General features: G+C 33.5%; 3 protein-coding genes across 3 annotated transcripts; 1 reads left to right on the top strand and 2 right to left on the bottom strand.

The window, feature by feature from the left end:
- Positions 1-7,846: 7,846 nt before the first annotated feature.
- Positions 7,847-10,029, top strand: LOC116000103 (scarecrow-like protein 15). The gene has a single exon (XM_031240126.1). The coding sequence runs from the start codon at positions 8,183-8,185 to the stop codon at positions 9,662-9,664; it is 1,482 nt and encodes a 493-aa protein (XP_031095986.1). The 5' UTR covers positions 7,847-8,182; the 3' UTR covers positions 9,665-10,029.
- A 2,608-nt stretch (positions 10,030-12,637) lies between these two features.
- On the bottom strand, positions 12,638-13,624 carry LOC115998033 (probable tyrosine-protein kinase DDB_G0283397). Its single transcript, XM_031237481.1, has 2 exons — positions 13,263-13,624; positions 12,638-13,170 (listed from the first exon to the last, which is right to left on the bottom strand). The coding sequence occupies exons 1-2, from the start codon at positions 13,464-13,466 to the stop codon at positions 12,823-12,825; spliced, it is 552 nt and encodes a 183-aa protein (XP_031093341.1). The 5' UTR covers positions 13,467-13,624; the 3' UTR covers positions 12,638-12,822.
- On the bottom strand, positions 13,507-14,762 carry LOC115998812 (serine/threonine-protein kinase STY46-like). Its single transcript, XM_031238470.1, has 4 exons — positions 14,599-14,762; positions 14,058-14,172; positions 13,772-13,967; positions 13,507-13,640 (listed from the first exon to the last, which is right to left on the bottom strand). Exons 1-4 carry the CDS (start codon positions 14,760-14,762, stop codon positions 13,507-13,509), a joined length of 609 nt encoding a protein of 202 aa, XP_031094330.1.
- Between the last annotated feature and the right edge of the window lie 2,159 nt (positions 14,763-16,921).

Here is a 16,921-nt window from a genome sequence, read left to right on the forward strand (position 1 = left end):
ATGTAGGCCCATAAGCATTAAAGTATCCCAAAGTATTACAATTTTTATTTTTTTTTTGGTTTTTGAATACTACTGACTCTTTTATATTGTAGTATCTGTTCAGAAAGAGTCAATATCGCCACAATCAAAACTTGATCTCATAACTTTCCATTTGGAAGAGTTACTACATGCTATTTGACTATAAGGTCATTGCTATTACAACTTTTAAAAAAATAATAATAATTCATTCTTTTTTTTTTAAGGAAATAATAATTCATTCTTATTTCTCAACAAGTGTAAATTGATTGATTCGCCAAAACTTATAACATTTTTACAGTTAATTTCAGTTTAAATTATTTAATTATTGTGTTTTTTTTTTCTTTTCACTTTTAATCTTCAACTTTAAAATCAATTAAGTTGGGTATCTAATTTTAAAAATATGTTAATTAGTCCTTCAACGATCAAATCGAATACATGGATAGAACTAAGGGTGTGTTTGGTTGGGGGTTTAGGCATAAGGAATGGGTATCAAAGTGATTGTTAGTGTTTGGTTGATAGGTTTTGTGAATGCTACTATGGGTTTGGAATACCCCATTAATGGCAAAACCCATACCCTTATTAAATAAGGGTTTCATCTTCTTTCATCATTTCTTCCCCAACTATTAATAATCATTCCCATTCCACCCAACTACCAAACATGCTAAATACTTTCACCAAAACCCATTACCCTTACCAAGTATTTGATACCCATTCCCATTCCGATTCCCATGTGCGAACCAAACGCACCCTAAAAGTGGTTAGTTTTTGAAAGCCATATACCAAATGTGATCAATTTGAAGGTCGAAGATGAAAATCTGAAAGACTAAAGTTGAAACTCAATGTCAAAGCATAAGTTATTATGAATAAAAGGTAGCTAGTAGTATCATATGACATCCTGATTCCTGGATACCTAGTTTAGTACCTAACTAAGACTAAAATGGTTAACTTTTCAAATTTTAGATACTAAATGTGAGTGACTTTGAAGTTTAGGACGAAAAATTTACAAAAGTAATAGTCGAAAGACTAAAATCAAAACTAACTTCACAATTTTTTTTCTTCTTTTTGTTCATTGAATCATTAGTTGCATTACAATTAGAAGGTACATAGAAGGGAAGAATATGTCCCGTCTAAGTTGAAAGTGTAAACAGATAGTTGGATCACACACACACACACATGCACACGATGCTCAACATACCTCTTCATGTGTGTGGATAAGTTGCTTTGACCCATGACCTTGTGAACTTGTGCATATATATATATGATACTTAACATCTAAGTATCATAGTATATCCTGAAAACCCAAATATAATAAGGCAAATTAAAACCATGAAGATAAACCATGTGTGCATATATAAATGGAAAGGGGGTTGGGATAAGTTGGAATATTGACACATATATAACATATATGAGCACCCTTGATACAAATAGGATGGTGAAATTAATGTTCATGGGATTTGTGAACACAATTCATCATCAGTACGTGTGTGATGCATGAGTTGTGAAAGTAGAATTCACCTCCACTACTACATGTTTCAAACAAATTGTGGTTTTACTTGGCATTGCCAGACATACCTTTTTTGGTCATGAATGGTATTAATCAGAATCTCAAATATATGCTTTTGTGTTGTGGAAGCTAAGTTTGCCTTGTCTTCTTTTTCCCATTACAAACCTTCGCTCCTAAGGACTTGACTTCTCATCACATAATAATATCTACAAAAGTTCACTTTGTTTGATAGTCTTTCTTAATTAATACTTAATTCTTTGTTTAATTAACCATGATTGACAAGTAATTTAATTTAAAATAATAGGGAAAAAGGAATCCATCAGTTGTTTTTGTTTTTTTCTTATTACTATTATATATTTAGATTTGCTGGGAATCGAAGTGAGATTTAGGTAAGAACGAGCATCTTTTAAATTATATAGATTCAAATTAAATCTCGACTAATTCAAAATCATTGATTTTGTTCAACTCAAGTGAGACTGGGGTTTAAATAAAAACTAAACACACATCTTTTAAGTTATAAGTTTGGATTTTTTAAAAACTTATTTGGTGGTTAGGAAATTCGTTATCATGGTAGAAAATATAATTTAATTTTTGTCCACTTTGGTAGATGGTTAGAAATTTCAATCACTTTTTTTGGGTGGACAAGTGATTAACTGATTATATATATATATTGGGCAGCCAATTCAAATTATTTAATTCTTTTATATATAGGCTTTGTTTGACACAACTGCCGGAAAAGATAGCTGAAAGTTTAATGCTAAAAAACTAGTAGCTAATAAGTAAACTAATTGAAATTAGGTGTTTGGATTGGTAAAATTAATTGTTGAATTAGCTGATAAGTGTTAAAAGACATAAAATAATAAATTAAGATATTAGAATTTGATTAATAAAGAGTAGATGATGTCATTTTTGTATATTAATCAAGAAAAAAAATTAAGAGTTAAAAATTCAGTAGATTATTTTGAAATGCTACTTGGATAGCATTTTAAAAAAGCTATTATTATAAACTCCCTATGTTTTAAGCTCTACCAAACAAAGTCATAGTGAAGAAAGAAGAGAAAACAAGTAAGAAAAGAAGAAATAAGAAAAAAAAAAGGATTAAAAAAACAAAATATTGAGGGTTTTTGCTAATAGGATTCCAAATTTTTGCCTAGAAAAATGAGTTTCTGTTAGTGAAAATATTTTTCAAAAATCATGGTTATTATTATTATTTTTAAAATTTTAACTGAAAATGTTAATAAACACGGATAATCGTTATTTTTACTATCTTAATTTGTTGATGACTTTTTTAGCTGACCGATATTATTAATGGCGATGTTTCTAAAACTCTAGATACCAAAAATGATTACTTTTGTTCACAAACTCTCATTTTATAACCACTTAAAAAATATTGAAAAATTAGGGTTTTATAATAGGAGTGTATGTATGAGTGGTAATAGGCCAATAATATCGGGACATCATTCTTGATTTTCTTGTAAAGTTTGTTTGATTTATTTATTTATTTATTTTTAGGTAATATTCTAAAAGATAGAGACGGCTCACTATGCCTTTGGTCTCAACACTTTCCCATATCGTTTTCTTTCTTTAATAAAATGCCAAGCGGCAAATTACGTACAGCTCTGATCTTCTGAATTCTCTATGTGAAGGAAACTTTATATATATATATATATATATATAGACAAGGTTCACATGCAAAGAAACTCCCGAATAAACATGAGATGAGATCTTAACCATAGATTAATCTTGATCGTATAGGTAAAAATCAAAGGCCCATATTTTTTATTTTATTTTAAAAAATGCTAATAAGGGGCTTCTAAAATTTTTTTTTTTAAATATTTATAAAATCATAACCTTTGATTTGTGAAGATTAAGGATTTAAGTGTGCATCATCCTATATATATATGTGAGTGAGAGAAAAATAATGGTCAATATATAAATCACTATCCATGTGGACCATGTATATCCTAACTTATATTCCTCTGTAAAAAATAACAATAGAAAAAGAAAATCCCACAAAGAGAAAAGTTATCCTTTCTGAATTGAATGTTTTACAAAAATTGTTATTTTAAAAATAAATACAACAATATTTATGTTTTCATTATCTAAAATACCACATTTAAAAACTTTATGCATTTATTATAAGAAAAACATTTATAATACATTTATTATGGGCAAAAATATAATAGAAATATATAGCTTACTGATCAATACATTAAGGGTTCATTTGAAAACCCAAAAAAGGACTTCCGAAAATCATTTCCTGGATTATCTTGTGTTTGGGTATTCAAAAAAATTAAAACTAAAAGAAAATATTCATTTTGGTCAACAGAGAAATGTCCAATAGGTAATACCATAATATAAGATGCAACTAAAATGGGTAAACAACATAAAATGAGTGTCCTTTTATTTATTTATTTGCATGAATCAAGCGAATGAAATATAACATAATTTTATATCAATTATTTAAAAAAAGGAGGCATAAATTTAGTCTTATTGTGACCATTATTCTTTTCCTTGTATAAGTATTTGAGGGTGTCTAGGTCAATTGAGATACATTCTGTAATTCATCCTCTCAATCAGTCTTCAAAATAGTAACAGTGAGGAGCGCTTTAGTTTAGAGTTTAAACTTATTAAATATAATGTCATTTATATTGTACAACATTAAATATTTTGTATTTAAATTTATTTTTGAAAAGACTCACACATTCTTACCATACCTGTGCATCATTGTTCTTTTGGAACTACAAAGATGGATTAAGAAGAAAGAAAGAAAGAAAAAAAAAAAAACTAGTTAAAGGCAGGGAGCTGAGATAGTTAATTGCTTTATAAAAACTTGGTCCTCAATGTAAAGGTTAATCATTAGAGGCAAAAGTTAAAGCATAAAAATTATTTTAAAAATCCAAAATGATTACACCTTCTTTACCTTGGATCCCCTTGGGAGTTAGTGTTCACACCAATGTTGTATTGAAGAGGAACTCCGATCCAACCTTGATTGAGACATTACTGCTTTTCATATAAACTTAATTAAACAAAATAAATTATAACTTAAAAAACACAAACCTAACCAACATTTTATTATCTAAATAAAAAGTGTCCAATTACCTTAAATAATGTATTTATTTAAGAGTTAATATTAAGATTCAATGTTTATCACTACGTCAAAAGTTGTATCTAGTTGCAAAGACGTAACTTTATTTTCTTATACTTATGTAAGCAATTAGCGCTACACTTCAATAGTAGGTCGAATGCTGGACTCGATTTTCTACGCCTCCACACCAACAAATCCCCCAAGTCTCTGCACCAATTCAACGCTTAAGACAAAGTTTTGTGATATCTTCTTTGAGATAGAGTGGATGAGTTATGAATAAATTAATCAAAATTTTATGTGATTATATTTTTGGATATCAATGACCATAATAGCAAAAAAGAAACACATAATTAAGCTTGATTAAGACACGAGTGAATCACACACATAAAAGTTATAAATTATGTGTTTTTGATCTTTTTTGCATTGTTCAAGAATACAATATAGAAAAAGTGGTTGCATAGTTGGAAAAGATTAAGAAAAAAGAGAGCAGAAAAAAGAAAGAAAGAAAGAAAGATTGATGGAAACATCTTTTGGAAGGTGGGCAATGCTTTTGTAGCAAAAAAGCTTGAAAACAAAATCCAAATTAAAGGCAAGGATATTGGGGTTTACTTTCCTTGTATCTTTGCATCTCTGTGTAGCGTAAATAATGGAGCGATGAAAATGGTGTAGTCTCCATCTCCTGTGGGTGGCACCACCACCCATTTCACCGCCGCAGAAGAATATATTCTTCCCCCTTTTATTTCTTTCTCTCATCACCTAGCTAGCTACCCGCCAAAGTCAGCCACTTTTAACTAATTTCTACTATCTTTTTCGCGTGATTTATACGCGCACTGTACATATAAGTTTGAACTCCATACTTAAACGACATCTCACAACTTCAATTCAACCATGCATAGACATTGATGGGCCAGGGCAGATCAATATGCTTCCAAATGTTTATACACTAGTGTACGTATGAATACTATCCATTTGTAACCCTAACCAGTAAAAGATTACAGGGATATACTGATCTAATTGTCCGATCAACTTGGCTGGTTGCTGCATATTTCCTATTTCGATCATTTCCATATATACTAGGTTGAAAGTGTTTTAATTTTTTATTTTTATTTTTAAATTTCACTAATGGACGGACCACATAGGGGGAGGATGGGAAGGGTATAGTTTGAAAAAGGTAGGTAGGTTATCATGTGGGGGCGAGGTGAATAGTGATAACCAATAAGATGAATGTAGGAGTGGAAGTTAGATAGAGTTGTGGGGCATGGAAAGCTTTCCTTAGCTTGCATCCTTGTTCATGTTCATGTTGATGGGAGCCCCAAGAGGTGCGATTCGATCGTGGAGATGCTCGTTGTCCGGTGGGATCATCCGATCGATCTCCGGAATCTGGCGTCATCAATACCACCTTTTCAGTATATCCAATGTCACACAACAAACCACACTATATATATATATATATATATTAGATTTCTATTCAAAGCGCCTTCCCGTGCGGGCGGTGCGTTATACACCACTATGTATATAAATATACATCACTCAATGTTAGAAAATGCATCACAATGAAAATACAAAACACCAAAAAACACACCAAATACCCAAAATAATGAACTCCCCTGCCCCTAATGGTGCATTTCCTAACACTGTGTGGTGTATATTTGCACACCTAGTGGTGTGTTTTTTGGTGATACCTACCTAATGGTGCATATTTGTGTTATGCATTTTCTAATATTGAGTGGTGTATATTTATATACATAGTGGTGCGACCGCACTGACCACACACCTGATTATGACTATATATATATTATGACTATAAGAGATCTCTCTAAAATATGGTAACAAATTGTCCAAATTACTATTCTCTTTGATTTACGAGAAATCCCATAGCAAGTCCCCGAAGGTGTGGGTGAAACTCGCTCTACAAAGAGGAAATTAGGTAAACTAAGTTAAGTTGTCCATAACTGATTGACTCAAATCAAGAAGACGAATAGGTAACTCTTACGAAAGAGTCAAATTTTAAATTTTGTGGTTACTAAACTAACTACCTGACCAACCTCAATTCAGTTAGGATTATCCCAAATTACTATTCCTATAAATAGAAAATGGGGTCTTAGAAACTCGAATTGATGATGATGATTGATGAGTCCGAGTTCGACCACTCAGTCGAGGATGAGGACACCAGGCCAGTGAAGGAGTAGTACACGACGCCTAATTCTCACCCAGAAGAAAACTAAGACAATGGGAAAGTGACTTTTGCAAATAATATAATGATTCCTTTTGAAAGTTTAATGAAGAAGAATATATGAAAAATTTGCAGTGGCAAGATTCATGTGATGAGATTGAATAGAATGTGGGAAGTGGTGGTCAACTTATTGAAATTGCTTAGCGTCATGCATGAATTGAGTTTTGTCCAGGGGGGAGGTCCCCTAGCTTATAATGAAGTCTAAAGTAATTAAAACTACACAAATGGAACCTTACCAGCCAACCCTTCACCTATCTTTCCCCTCCCTTTTGAATTTCTTTTATTACATTATAATCCGCCTAATTAAACTTTCTAACCGACTTCCTAGTAGTTGCAGCGCAGCTTTATTTGGCTTGTCATCAGTTTTGAATGCATGCTTGCATTAGGTGTTTTTATTTATTTATTTTGGTGAAGGTTGGACTTTTAAGCCCTTAACCTTGCACTTTTTTAATTTTTTTTTAATAAAGTCGCTTTAAAAAATCATTACATTAAATATGATTTTTTAAGGTGTCAAACTGCTTTCTACTACCATAGTTTGAATTGATAACTACTACAAGTGTACAACGCTTCAAGTTCAAATCTTATGTGAGCTATCTTTTCACCTTCTTGGTTTGACTTGATCAATTATAGGTAATTTAGGTTGGTGGCTATGTGGTAGTATAATTAGGTTAAAAAAAAGTTAGAGGAACTCCTTATGGGCATGCAGTGAATTGAACAAAAGTCTAGTCTCTGTTGATCAATTGAGTTACTACCATTCACAAATTAAACTGCCGGCCCGGAAGTAAGGGCAAAAGAAAAAAGGATAAACATTACAATAAAAGGGCATTATTTATTATTAAACAACCTGAACAAGTTGTTGTAAATGATGTAAACGAGATGATGGGTTGATGTGCATTATTGGAAAGAATAAAAGGAGGGTGGCCTGGGTGCAACAAAAAGTATGGGGTTTAAGGCTTCAGCAACACACTTCCTCGTAAAGATGAAAGTCAATCAATCTCCTAATCTTCTGATCTGACTCATCGTGTCATACCCTACCATGTCTCTCATGTCCCCCATGCATGCATATATGCTTCTCTACAATTCAACTCGCATCTCCCACACTCAAAGATAAAAAGCCATTCATCCCCATAACCCTCCAAAGACTCACACCCTCTTCTGATCTTTTCCACTACTTTCACATTTCAAACTAACTTTTCTCCTCCATTTCCATCACTCCCTTATTTCAATTCAGAGCCATTAAAAGGAGCTGAGAATTGAACTTCAAATTAAAGTGCGGTTATCTGATCTTAGGGTTTTTTGTCGTTCTTTGATCTTTCAATTCGATCATATATTCTGAGAGATGAAAGTGCCCGTTTCTTCAAATGAAAACTGGAATTCTGGCGCCGGGAACGGGTGGTACGAGCCCAAATCCGTTCTTGAGCTCCGGCGAAGCCCCAGCCCGGTTCTCGACCAAAAGGCGGCGCCGGCGGGGAACTTCGATGTCTCCGACGATCCTCTTGAGCTGGCTGATAATTTGCTGACTAATTTCGAAGATTGGGACTCTTTTATGAAGGAATTGGGTTTGCAAGACGACAGAAAGCCCGATAATCATCATAATCTCCTCTTCGCCCCCTCCGAGTTGACTCACCATCAGTCCGAGTTGACTCACTCGCCGGAGTTTGTGCCTTCCGATTTCAATTTCTCCTCACAGTTCCAGGGAAATGATAATATTAGTTCGTTTGATGAAAACTGGAGCGTTGGATTTGATTTCATCGACGAGTTGATCCAACTCGCAGAGTGTTTCGACTCGAACGCCGTCCAGCTCGCGCAGGCGATTCTGCCGCAGCTTAATCAGAAGCTGAGTTCCGGCGCCGGAAACCCGCTCCGGCGAGCTGCGTTCTATTTCAAGGAAGCGCTTCAGTCCCTACTCACTGGGTCAACTCGCTCGGGTTCGAGTTCTTTTGAGGTTATTCAGACTATTAAAGCTTATAAGATCTTCTCCAATATTTCTCCTATTCCCATGTTCTCCAGCTTCACGGCTAACCAAGCCATGCTGGAAGCCGTCGACGGCGCAATGCTCGTCCACGTCATCGACTTCGATATCGGCTTCGGCTCCCACTGGGCTTCCTTCATGAAGGAGCTAGCCGATAAAGCCGAGTTGAGCCACACCAAGCCGCCGATTCTCCGCGTCACGGCTCTAGTTCCCGAGGAGTACGCCGTGGAGTCGCGGCTGATCAGAGAGAATTTGGCTCAGTTTGCGCGGGAACTGAACATCGGCTTGGATGTGGATTTTGTGCTGATCCGTACATTCGAGTTGTTATCTTTCAAAGCTATTAAGTTCATAGACGGGGAAAAGATCGTCGTTTTGTTATCTCCGGCGATTTTCCGACGGGTCGGGTCGGGTCAATTCGCCGCCGATCTCCGTCGGGTGTCTCCGCACGTGGTGGTGCACGTGGACAGTGAAGGGGTGGTGGGGCCCGGACCGTCGTCTTTCCGGCAGACGGTGATTGAAGGGCTGGAGTTTTACTCCGGCGTCTTGGAGTCTCTGGAGGCGGCGAGCGTCGCCGGCGGCGGAGATTGGGTTAAGAAAATTGAGAATTTCGTGTTGTTTCCGAAGATTGTGGAGATGGTTAGGGCTGCCGGCGCCGGCGGGATGACGTGGAAGGAGGCTTTTGTGGCGGCGGGGTTCCGGCCGGTGGGTTTGAGCCAATTTGCTGATTTTCAGGCTAACTTCTTGCTTGGGAGAGTGCAGATTGGAGGGTTCCACGTGGCAAAGAGACACGCGGAGATGTTGCTTTGTTGGCATGATAGGGCCCTCGTCGCCACGTCAGCTTGGAGGTGATTTTTCATTGTACACAACATACATTCCTAATTTCCTATCCTAGGTTAGGGCTCAGGTCGCTGGAGATGATGAAGATAACATATGCAACCGGCCTAATCACAATCTCCTTTTAATTTTTAAGGGTTTGTCCTTTGTAATTTGTAGCTTAAGTTTGGTTTTAATTACCTCAAACTTGGTGTTAATTGAATATCTTTATATTTTCTGATTAAGAATTTGTTTTCAAATGTCTAATCACAAACTTCTGACAAAGTAATTCATGTCTAAGGGTCCATTGTATATGTATCAATGCCAATGATCTTGTGGTATAGTGGCACCCGGTTGCACGCCATACAGAAAGCGGTGGGTTCGAACTTCAGTGGAGAAAATACTGACTCTTTGTGCTTCACCATGCATTATTGGGTTAGTCTATATCATGCATGCTCTTAACGGGCGGGCTGGGGCTGGGGACATAACCTCATCCTGCCTCAACTTTCTCTCCCATTTCCACCAAAGAAGGAAAAAATCTTTCCCGTCCCAATTTCTACTGGGATTATCCAGAAATAGGAGATCTCTTACTCCATTTACAAACACACACAGGGAGGTGCGGAGAGTACTTTCCATCCCCGTTGTTCTTGTTGGGGACGAGAGTTTGAGCAACTATTTTTCAATATAATGTAAGAATAGGAGAAAGTGTCCATCAATCTTCACGGGAGAATGGAAAACAATATACATCCTCTAGTATGATGTTAATAGACATATTTTCTGCATGCATGATGCCATCCCATTTAATTATATTTTTCATATGAAAAATACTTTTTAGTTATGTATAGAGTATTGTGCTTAAATATTATTGAATGTTATAATTTGGCAAGTGCTAGTGACAATTGATTTTATTTTAATATATACACTATTGTGTTTAATTTGAATATTGTTGAAGGTTATTATTGGGCAAGTATTAGTTATATATAATTGATTTTATTTTAAATTAAATGTGTAGGCATTTATTTGTGATTGTAATGGAAATTTGAACCTAGGGATTTAGGAGAAAACAAATATAATTAAATGATGCTTATAAAAATATTTTTTAGCGGTAGTTCTGGAATGGCTACTAATAACTGTCGCAATTATTTAAAAATATAAATAAATAAATAAAAATATTTTTTAAAACACTATTTTTCAAAATTAATGGCACTCAACAACTTCCGCTATTATTTTATTATGAAATAAATTAATATATATTTAGCAGCGATTTTAGAACTATTGCTAAATAAGAAATAGATGCAAATTTTCACAGTTTTACAAAATCGTCGCCGCTAAATTGTTATAATAATGAACATATAGTATTATAATAATAGAACACCATCAATCAATAATACTTTATAATGAATACCAGGGCCCATGCTTGGAGGGGGCCTACCCCATCCACCCCATCACTTGTATATATATAGTGTATAATATCTATATAAGTAAATAAAATTCTTATGCTTAACTTAAAGACAAAGTGGCTTAGTTGGTAGGTTACAAGATTGCATGTGTCATTTTGTAATGATGATCACAGGGTCGAGACCCATTGGCTTTGTTATGTGGTTAAGTTTTCCCCTAAGAATGTATTAAATCAATTGGATATGTTTCCTCCCAACCTTGTATTAAATACAAAATTGATTTGTACTTTCAATTTTTTTTATTTGTGAGATTTATTTATAATTTTGAAATTTATTTATAATTGTATAATTTAATACTTGTATATTTATAATAAGTGTTATTTTGTGAACTTTTATAATGTCCCAACACTCTATTAAATAAAAAATTGATTTGAGAGATTTGTTTATAAATTTGAAATCTATTTATAATGAGTAATTTACAAAAGTATTTATAACAAGTGTTATTTTGTGAACTTTTAGAATGGGTTATGAATTGTAAAAATTATTTAACTTGATTAATTAATTTATATAAAATATATTTTGTGATTTAGTTATTAATAAAAATTTAAATAATAGTTTGCTTTTTATGAATTATTAAGTTAATGTATTTTGAAGTTTCTATTATGTTTCATCGTATTCAAATTATTTTAGAAAATTTTGAAATTGATCTCATTGAAAGAAAATAGTATTATAAATATCATATCAATATAGGAGATGTGTGATTTATAATGCATTTTCGATTCAAACCATTTTATCAAATTAACTTAATTATGTTTCATATTTTGTTATGTATACTTTACTGTATTCTGAAGTATTTTGATTCCACGTCCCCAATCACGATGATTTTTAGCTTCATCCTTGTTTGTAAGTTTTGTTTTATAAATTTTTATTAATAGTTATTTTATTATTTATTATGATAACAATGTTATTGCTTTTAAGTTTATTTGATTTTATATTTTTATTCATTTTTATAAACTATAATTATTTATTTATGAAGGCATTAATGCCTTTATTGATTACTTTGTATTTAGGAAAGCATTAATAAATTTTTTTCATGATTATTATTGTGTACGTAAAATTGTTAAAAACTTGTGAATTTAGCTTATTTCTAAGTTATATGGTATGCAATAGTATTTTTTAAAATATATATATATATAATTTAAATTTTAGGTATAAAAATATATGTTAAGTTCATATAGGACCTATTTTTTTGACATGCCCCGGGCCAAGAAAGTGATAGGAACGGGCCTGATGAATACACATTATTATAATAATGAACTATGATCCATAATGCAATAGTATATGCCAAAATGATTTATCAAAAATAACTTTATACAGTATACTAAGAATGAACATCTAACTTATTTTTTGACTACAAAACGGTTAGTACTCTATATGGAAAATGGTGCCTAGTAATTAAATCTAAGCCCACTTTTAACCCAAATAACATATAAATCAAATGAAATGATCTAAACATTCTGCTGGAAGCCTTGACCCTTAATCAAATCATCAAAGTAAAATAGTAATGCAAAACAAAAAACAGTAAAACAGAAAGACCAAGAATAGACAGGCTAACAGATTATATTGTTTTATTGTGCAGTAAATGTAGTCTGCCAAGAACAGAACCAAGAATGAACTGTACAAGTATATGGCAATGAAGAAGCAAAACCAGCCTGTATGTATGTATGTTATATGCAGCACAGCACTGCATTGCAGCAGAATTAAAAGACACTTGCAGATGCCTGCCTGCTTGCCACTCTAAGAAAAACAACTAGGAAAACAGGAGCAGCTAGGACAAGAGCAGCTAGGACAAGAGCAGCTAGAACAAGAGCAGCTCGGGTTTGGCTGGACAGAAAGATAACAACAAGAGCATAGATTTGTGCTGATACTCGAGGGGTCACACAACTTTGTGGCCTGATCGGGTCCGCTAGTTCTGGCAGCCGGTAAGTCGTCCCAACCAGGGTCAATTAGGTTCAGGAGATCTTCTATCATTTCTGAGACTTCCCAAAAATCTGGTCGTTTTAGTGGATCATCTGCCCAGCACATGTTCAGTATGTCAAGAATATCTTTTGGAATACCAAACCCTTCCACGCTAGGCCTCTCGTTCTGAAATGGATAAACGAAATCAATATGACTGCCACGATACGCACTGGAAACGAAAGAGTAAATGAATTGAAGTCTGCATTTAATTTGCATACCTGGATTACAGCTTGTGTAATAGCGGTGTTAGTCTGGCCATGGTAAGGAGTCCTGTTTGTGAGCATCTCCCAGAAAATAATAGCGAAACTATATACATCCACCTTATAATTGTATCTCGTCGTTAAACTTGTGATTTCATACTGCTCCTCCCCCCTACTATACACCTGATATATATACATATATGATGATGCAGGCAGACACATACATACAATCTTAATAAATTAATGTTGCAATACTAGCTAGCTAGCTACCTACCTCAGGAGCCATCCCTTGAATGCTTCCAACATCAGCAGAAAAATCACCTTCCAGACCCTCCCGCCACAACCCAATGTCCCCAAGCTTCGCGCTCTTCTTGCTTTCTGATAGGAGAATAGAACCTGCAATCCAAGAAGAGATGGAGAAAATTAATTAGCTTCAAATTTCATTTCAATTCGTTCCATCCTTGACGACTAATAAGCAGAATATATAGCAGCTAGCAGCAAAGTTAGGCCCCCAGAAAATTACTTACTGGGCTTCAAGTCGCGATGAATGATGCCATTATCATGCAAATATGCCATTGCGCGAGCGATTCTTATTAAAATAACGAAAGTGTCTCTGAGATCTGGGGTGTATGGTCTGATGTTCCATAAGTGCATTTGAAGTGAACCTCCTTTCATCATTTCTGAAACTATTGCCATGGATGGTTCCCTGGTGAACCCAATAAACTGCTCAACCATGAAACAACACAACACATTTAATTTGATCCCCAGAAAAGAATTAAAAGTAATAATAACTAAATGTAGCTAGCTAGCTACCTTCACAATGTCTTCACAGTCGACCGCAGAAATCAGCTGGATCTCCCTCTCAAATCTCTCTTTCGCATTTGGGAAATCCTTCATTACTTTTATGGCAACAGGTTTGTCCATATATCTGTCACACATATATAACACTTAATCTCAACCCTAAGTAACTAGCAATCTATAAATTTAAGCTCACTACTATCTCTTCAGCTACTTCTATTCATAACGAAGTCATATATATCATATCAGAGGCGAAATCTATCGTGTTACTTCACTCTACTTACAACACAACAGAGAACAGAGGATAAATCCGATCGAGCTAGATTTTCAATAGAAACCAGAACAACGAACTCAGAACGCTCAAATTAAAGCTCAAGAAAGGTCAAGAACAAATTTACCCGCATTAACGCAAAAGAATTGAAGAGTAATGAATTGAATTTAATTTCGAACAGATAGATAGCGGCCACATTTATCATTTTCTCAACCAAAATTTGAATATATAAACAATAAACATAGAATCAGAAATGGCACTCCAAGAATCAAAGAGGAGACTTACGTTCCATCGAAAACGTTGACGTGCTCACCACGATCGATTAGATATCCATATTTGAGCTTGGTATTATCGAGCTCAAATGCGTTCACCTCTTTCTCAATTCTGTGAATTATATCTTCTCTGGTCTCAACCACAGGTTCACTGCTTTTACTACCTCCAGTACCCATTCCGTCTAACGAGAGAGAGAGAGAGAGAGAGTGAAAATCTGGTATGGGAGCCGAAATGAGAGGGAGAGATGAGTTTATACGCTGATACAAATAACTGAATAGCTGAAATGAGAGGGAAAATCTGTTATATATATAAGGATGTGTTTGGATGGGTCTTGGAAGATATGGCCATATTTGGCGGTTAGAGAATGTGTAAAAACAAAAAAATAAAAAATAAAAAAAATCTTGTTTCTTTACCAAAAACATTATTATCTCTATTAACTCAATTAACTCTATATACCAAGGGCATCCAAAAGCCCATCGACTTATGCACCCATCCAAGGAGATCAAGTTTTCAAACACAATATATATAAACTTGTTTCGAGCCACGAAAATAAGCTTGATTTCTCCCGTAACTTCTAGCGGTGTCAATGCGAGTTGACCTATCTCACCGTGAGCCAAAACCTTTGTAGGCCTTGAAATCTCGCTCACAAAGGCTCCCGAGTTGGAATGCTCTATCCCTAAGGTTGGTATGCTGGGATTTGAGAAAAACAGCATGCATCTTATAATGTTCACGATCAATTGGACCCTAATATAGCAATAGGTACCAAAGGAGATCGCTATAATCGTTACTGTATTTGTATCGAAGACATGCGCCTTATGTGGGTTGGCAGGCTTTATCACGAGCTAAATTTTGACAAAATAACAATTTAAAAAAATTATTTTCATTACCTACTATATTTTTAATATACAATTAGAAAAAAAATATAAATTTTAATTTTTACATACTGCATTGTACTAAATAATAATTTTGTTCACGCATAATCATAGTTTGTAAGCATTTAATATATGGGACAAAGTTGTTTTTAATGATACTCAATCGATATTTGACTAGATTAGTCTCATCTTGTAATATGCGAATAATAATAAATGATAACATTTTATAAATAAAATAATAGTTTTACACACTATTACTTTTAGTGTTATAGAATTTTTAAAGTAATATTTCATATATATTTTTTGTATAACATATGGAGTATAAAATTTGTTAGGATAAAATGCTTACTAGTATTGCCAATTGTGAATGAAATCTGTCACACATAAAGGATGGTGATGAAATTAAAGAAAAACACCAGAAGTGCAAATAACTAATATTATGAACCAATGCATAAGATTAACTAATCATTTTTACTAGAATATTTATTTTCAATAAATGCTTAAAGTCCAATATAGTATAACATTAAATTTTCAATGTACATTTAATAAGGGTATTTTTGAAAAATTACCTAAATCATTTTCAAAATTTAACCCACTCCTTGAAGTATAAAAGCACATCATCTTCTGATGGATAGAAAAGAACATTGATAATCGTTTTGTTATTATATAGATATAGATAGATAAATATCATATTATTTTTTTTTCTTGCATGAACAAATATTTTTATTTTTAAATTATGCATTGATATTCGAGTTTTGTTTTAGAATCTACTTTGATTATTATTTAAAAATTTTGTTTGTTATCATAAATAGTAATAAATGTTTGAAAAACCCTTAATTAGTTTTGTTTCTAAATGTATGTTTTCCAATTCTTAAATTTAGTATATTCAAAATCACTTTAGATCATCATTTAAATAATATATATATTAGTTTCCAATATATATATATATATTAGGTTTTCAATTTTGTTATTTGATTATTAAAAATTTACTAATTTAAGATTTTGACTAAGAATTGATATGATCAGGGACGCGAATGGGGATGAAAAATTTTTCTAATTCCCCGCTCTCGCCCCGTTTCCATCCATACTCACATTCCCATTCTTATATCATATACCTTCCCCAGACCACAATGTCTTTTCAACACAACCGGAGCAGTAGTGGTTGAAATGATAGTCACGTGATTGCAAGAAGACCATCAATTACAGGGTATGTTTCAATTAATTTCTAATAAATTGTGTCGTGTATAATAATCCAACTACACCATGAACTTAAAATAAATTTTTTAGAAGAATATTAGAAGTTCATTTAACAATACATGGTTCATTTTATCATACCGCAAGTCCATCAATAAACAACTAAGTTAAAATATATTAATGTGTATCATTCAAAAAAATCAAATGAGATACTTTTAATAATATATTTTGTAATATTGATTTTATTTATACAAAAATATAATAATTAT

This window comes from Ipomoea triloba, chromosome 12 (assembly GCF_003576645.1).
Source record: "Ipomoea triloba cultivar NCNSP0323 chromosome 12, ASM357664v1".
Lineage (NCBI taxonomy): Eukaryota > Viridiplantae > Streptophyta > Magnoliopsida > Solanales > Convolvulaceae > Ipomoea > Ipomoea triloba.

Coding starts and splice junctions, on each gene's coding strand:
- LOC116000103 (XM_031240126.1), top strand. CDS start 8,183: ATGAAAGTGCCCGTTTCTTCAAATGAAAACTGGAATTCTGGCGCCGGG.
- LOC115998033 (XM_031237481.1), bottom strand. CDS start 13,466: ATGTGTCTGCCTGCATCATCATATATGTATATATATCAGGTGTATAGT. Junction 13,171..13,262: donor TTACACAAGCTGTAATCCAG/GTATGCAAATTA, acceptor TATCCATTTCAG/AACGAGAGGCCTAGCGTGGA.
- LOC115998812 (XM_031238470.1), bottom strand. CDS start 14,762: ATGGGTACTGGAGGTAGTAAAAGCAGTGAACCTGTGGTTGAGACCAGA. Junction 14,173..14,598: donor GTCAACGTTTTCGATGGAAC/GTAAGTCTCCTC, acceptor TATGTGTGACAG/ATATATGGACAAACCTGTTG. Junction 13,641..13,771: donor TCATCGCGACTTGAAGCCCA/GTAAGTAATTTT, acceptor CTTGGATTGCAG/GTTCTATTCTCCTATCAGAA.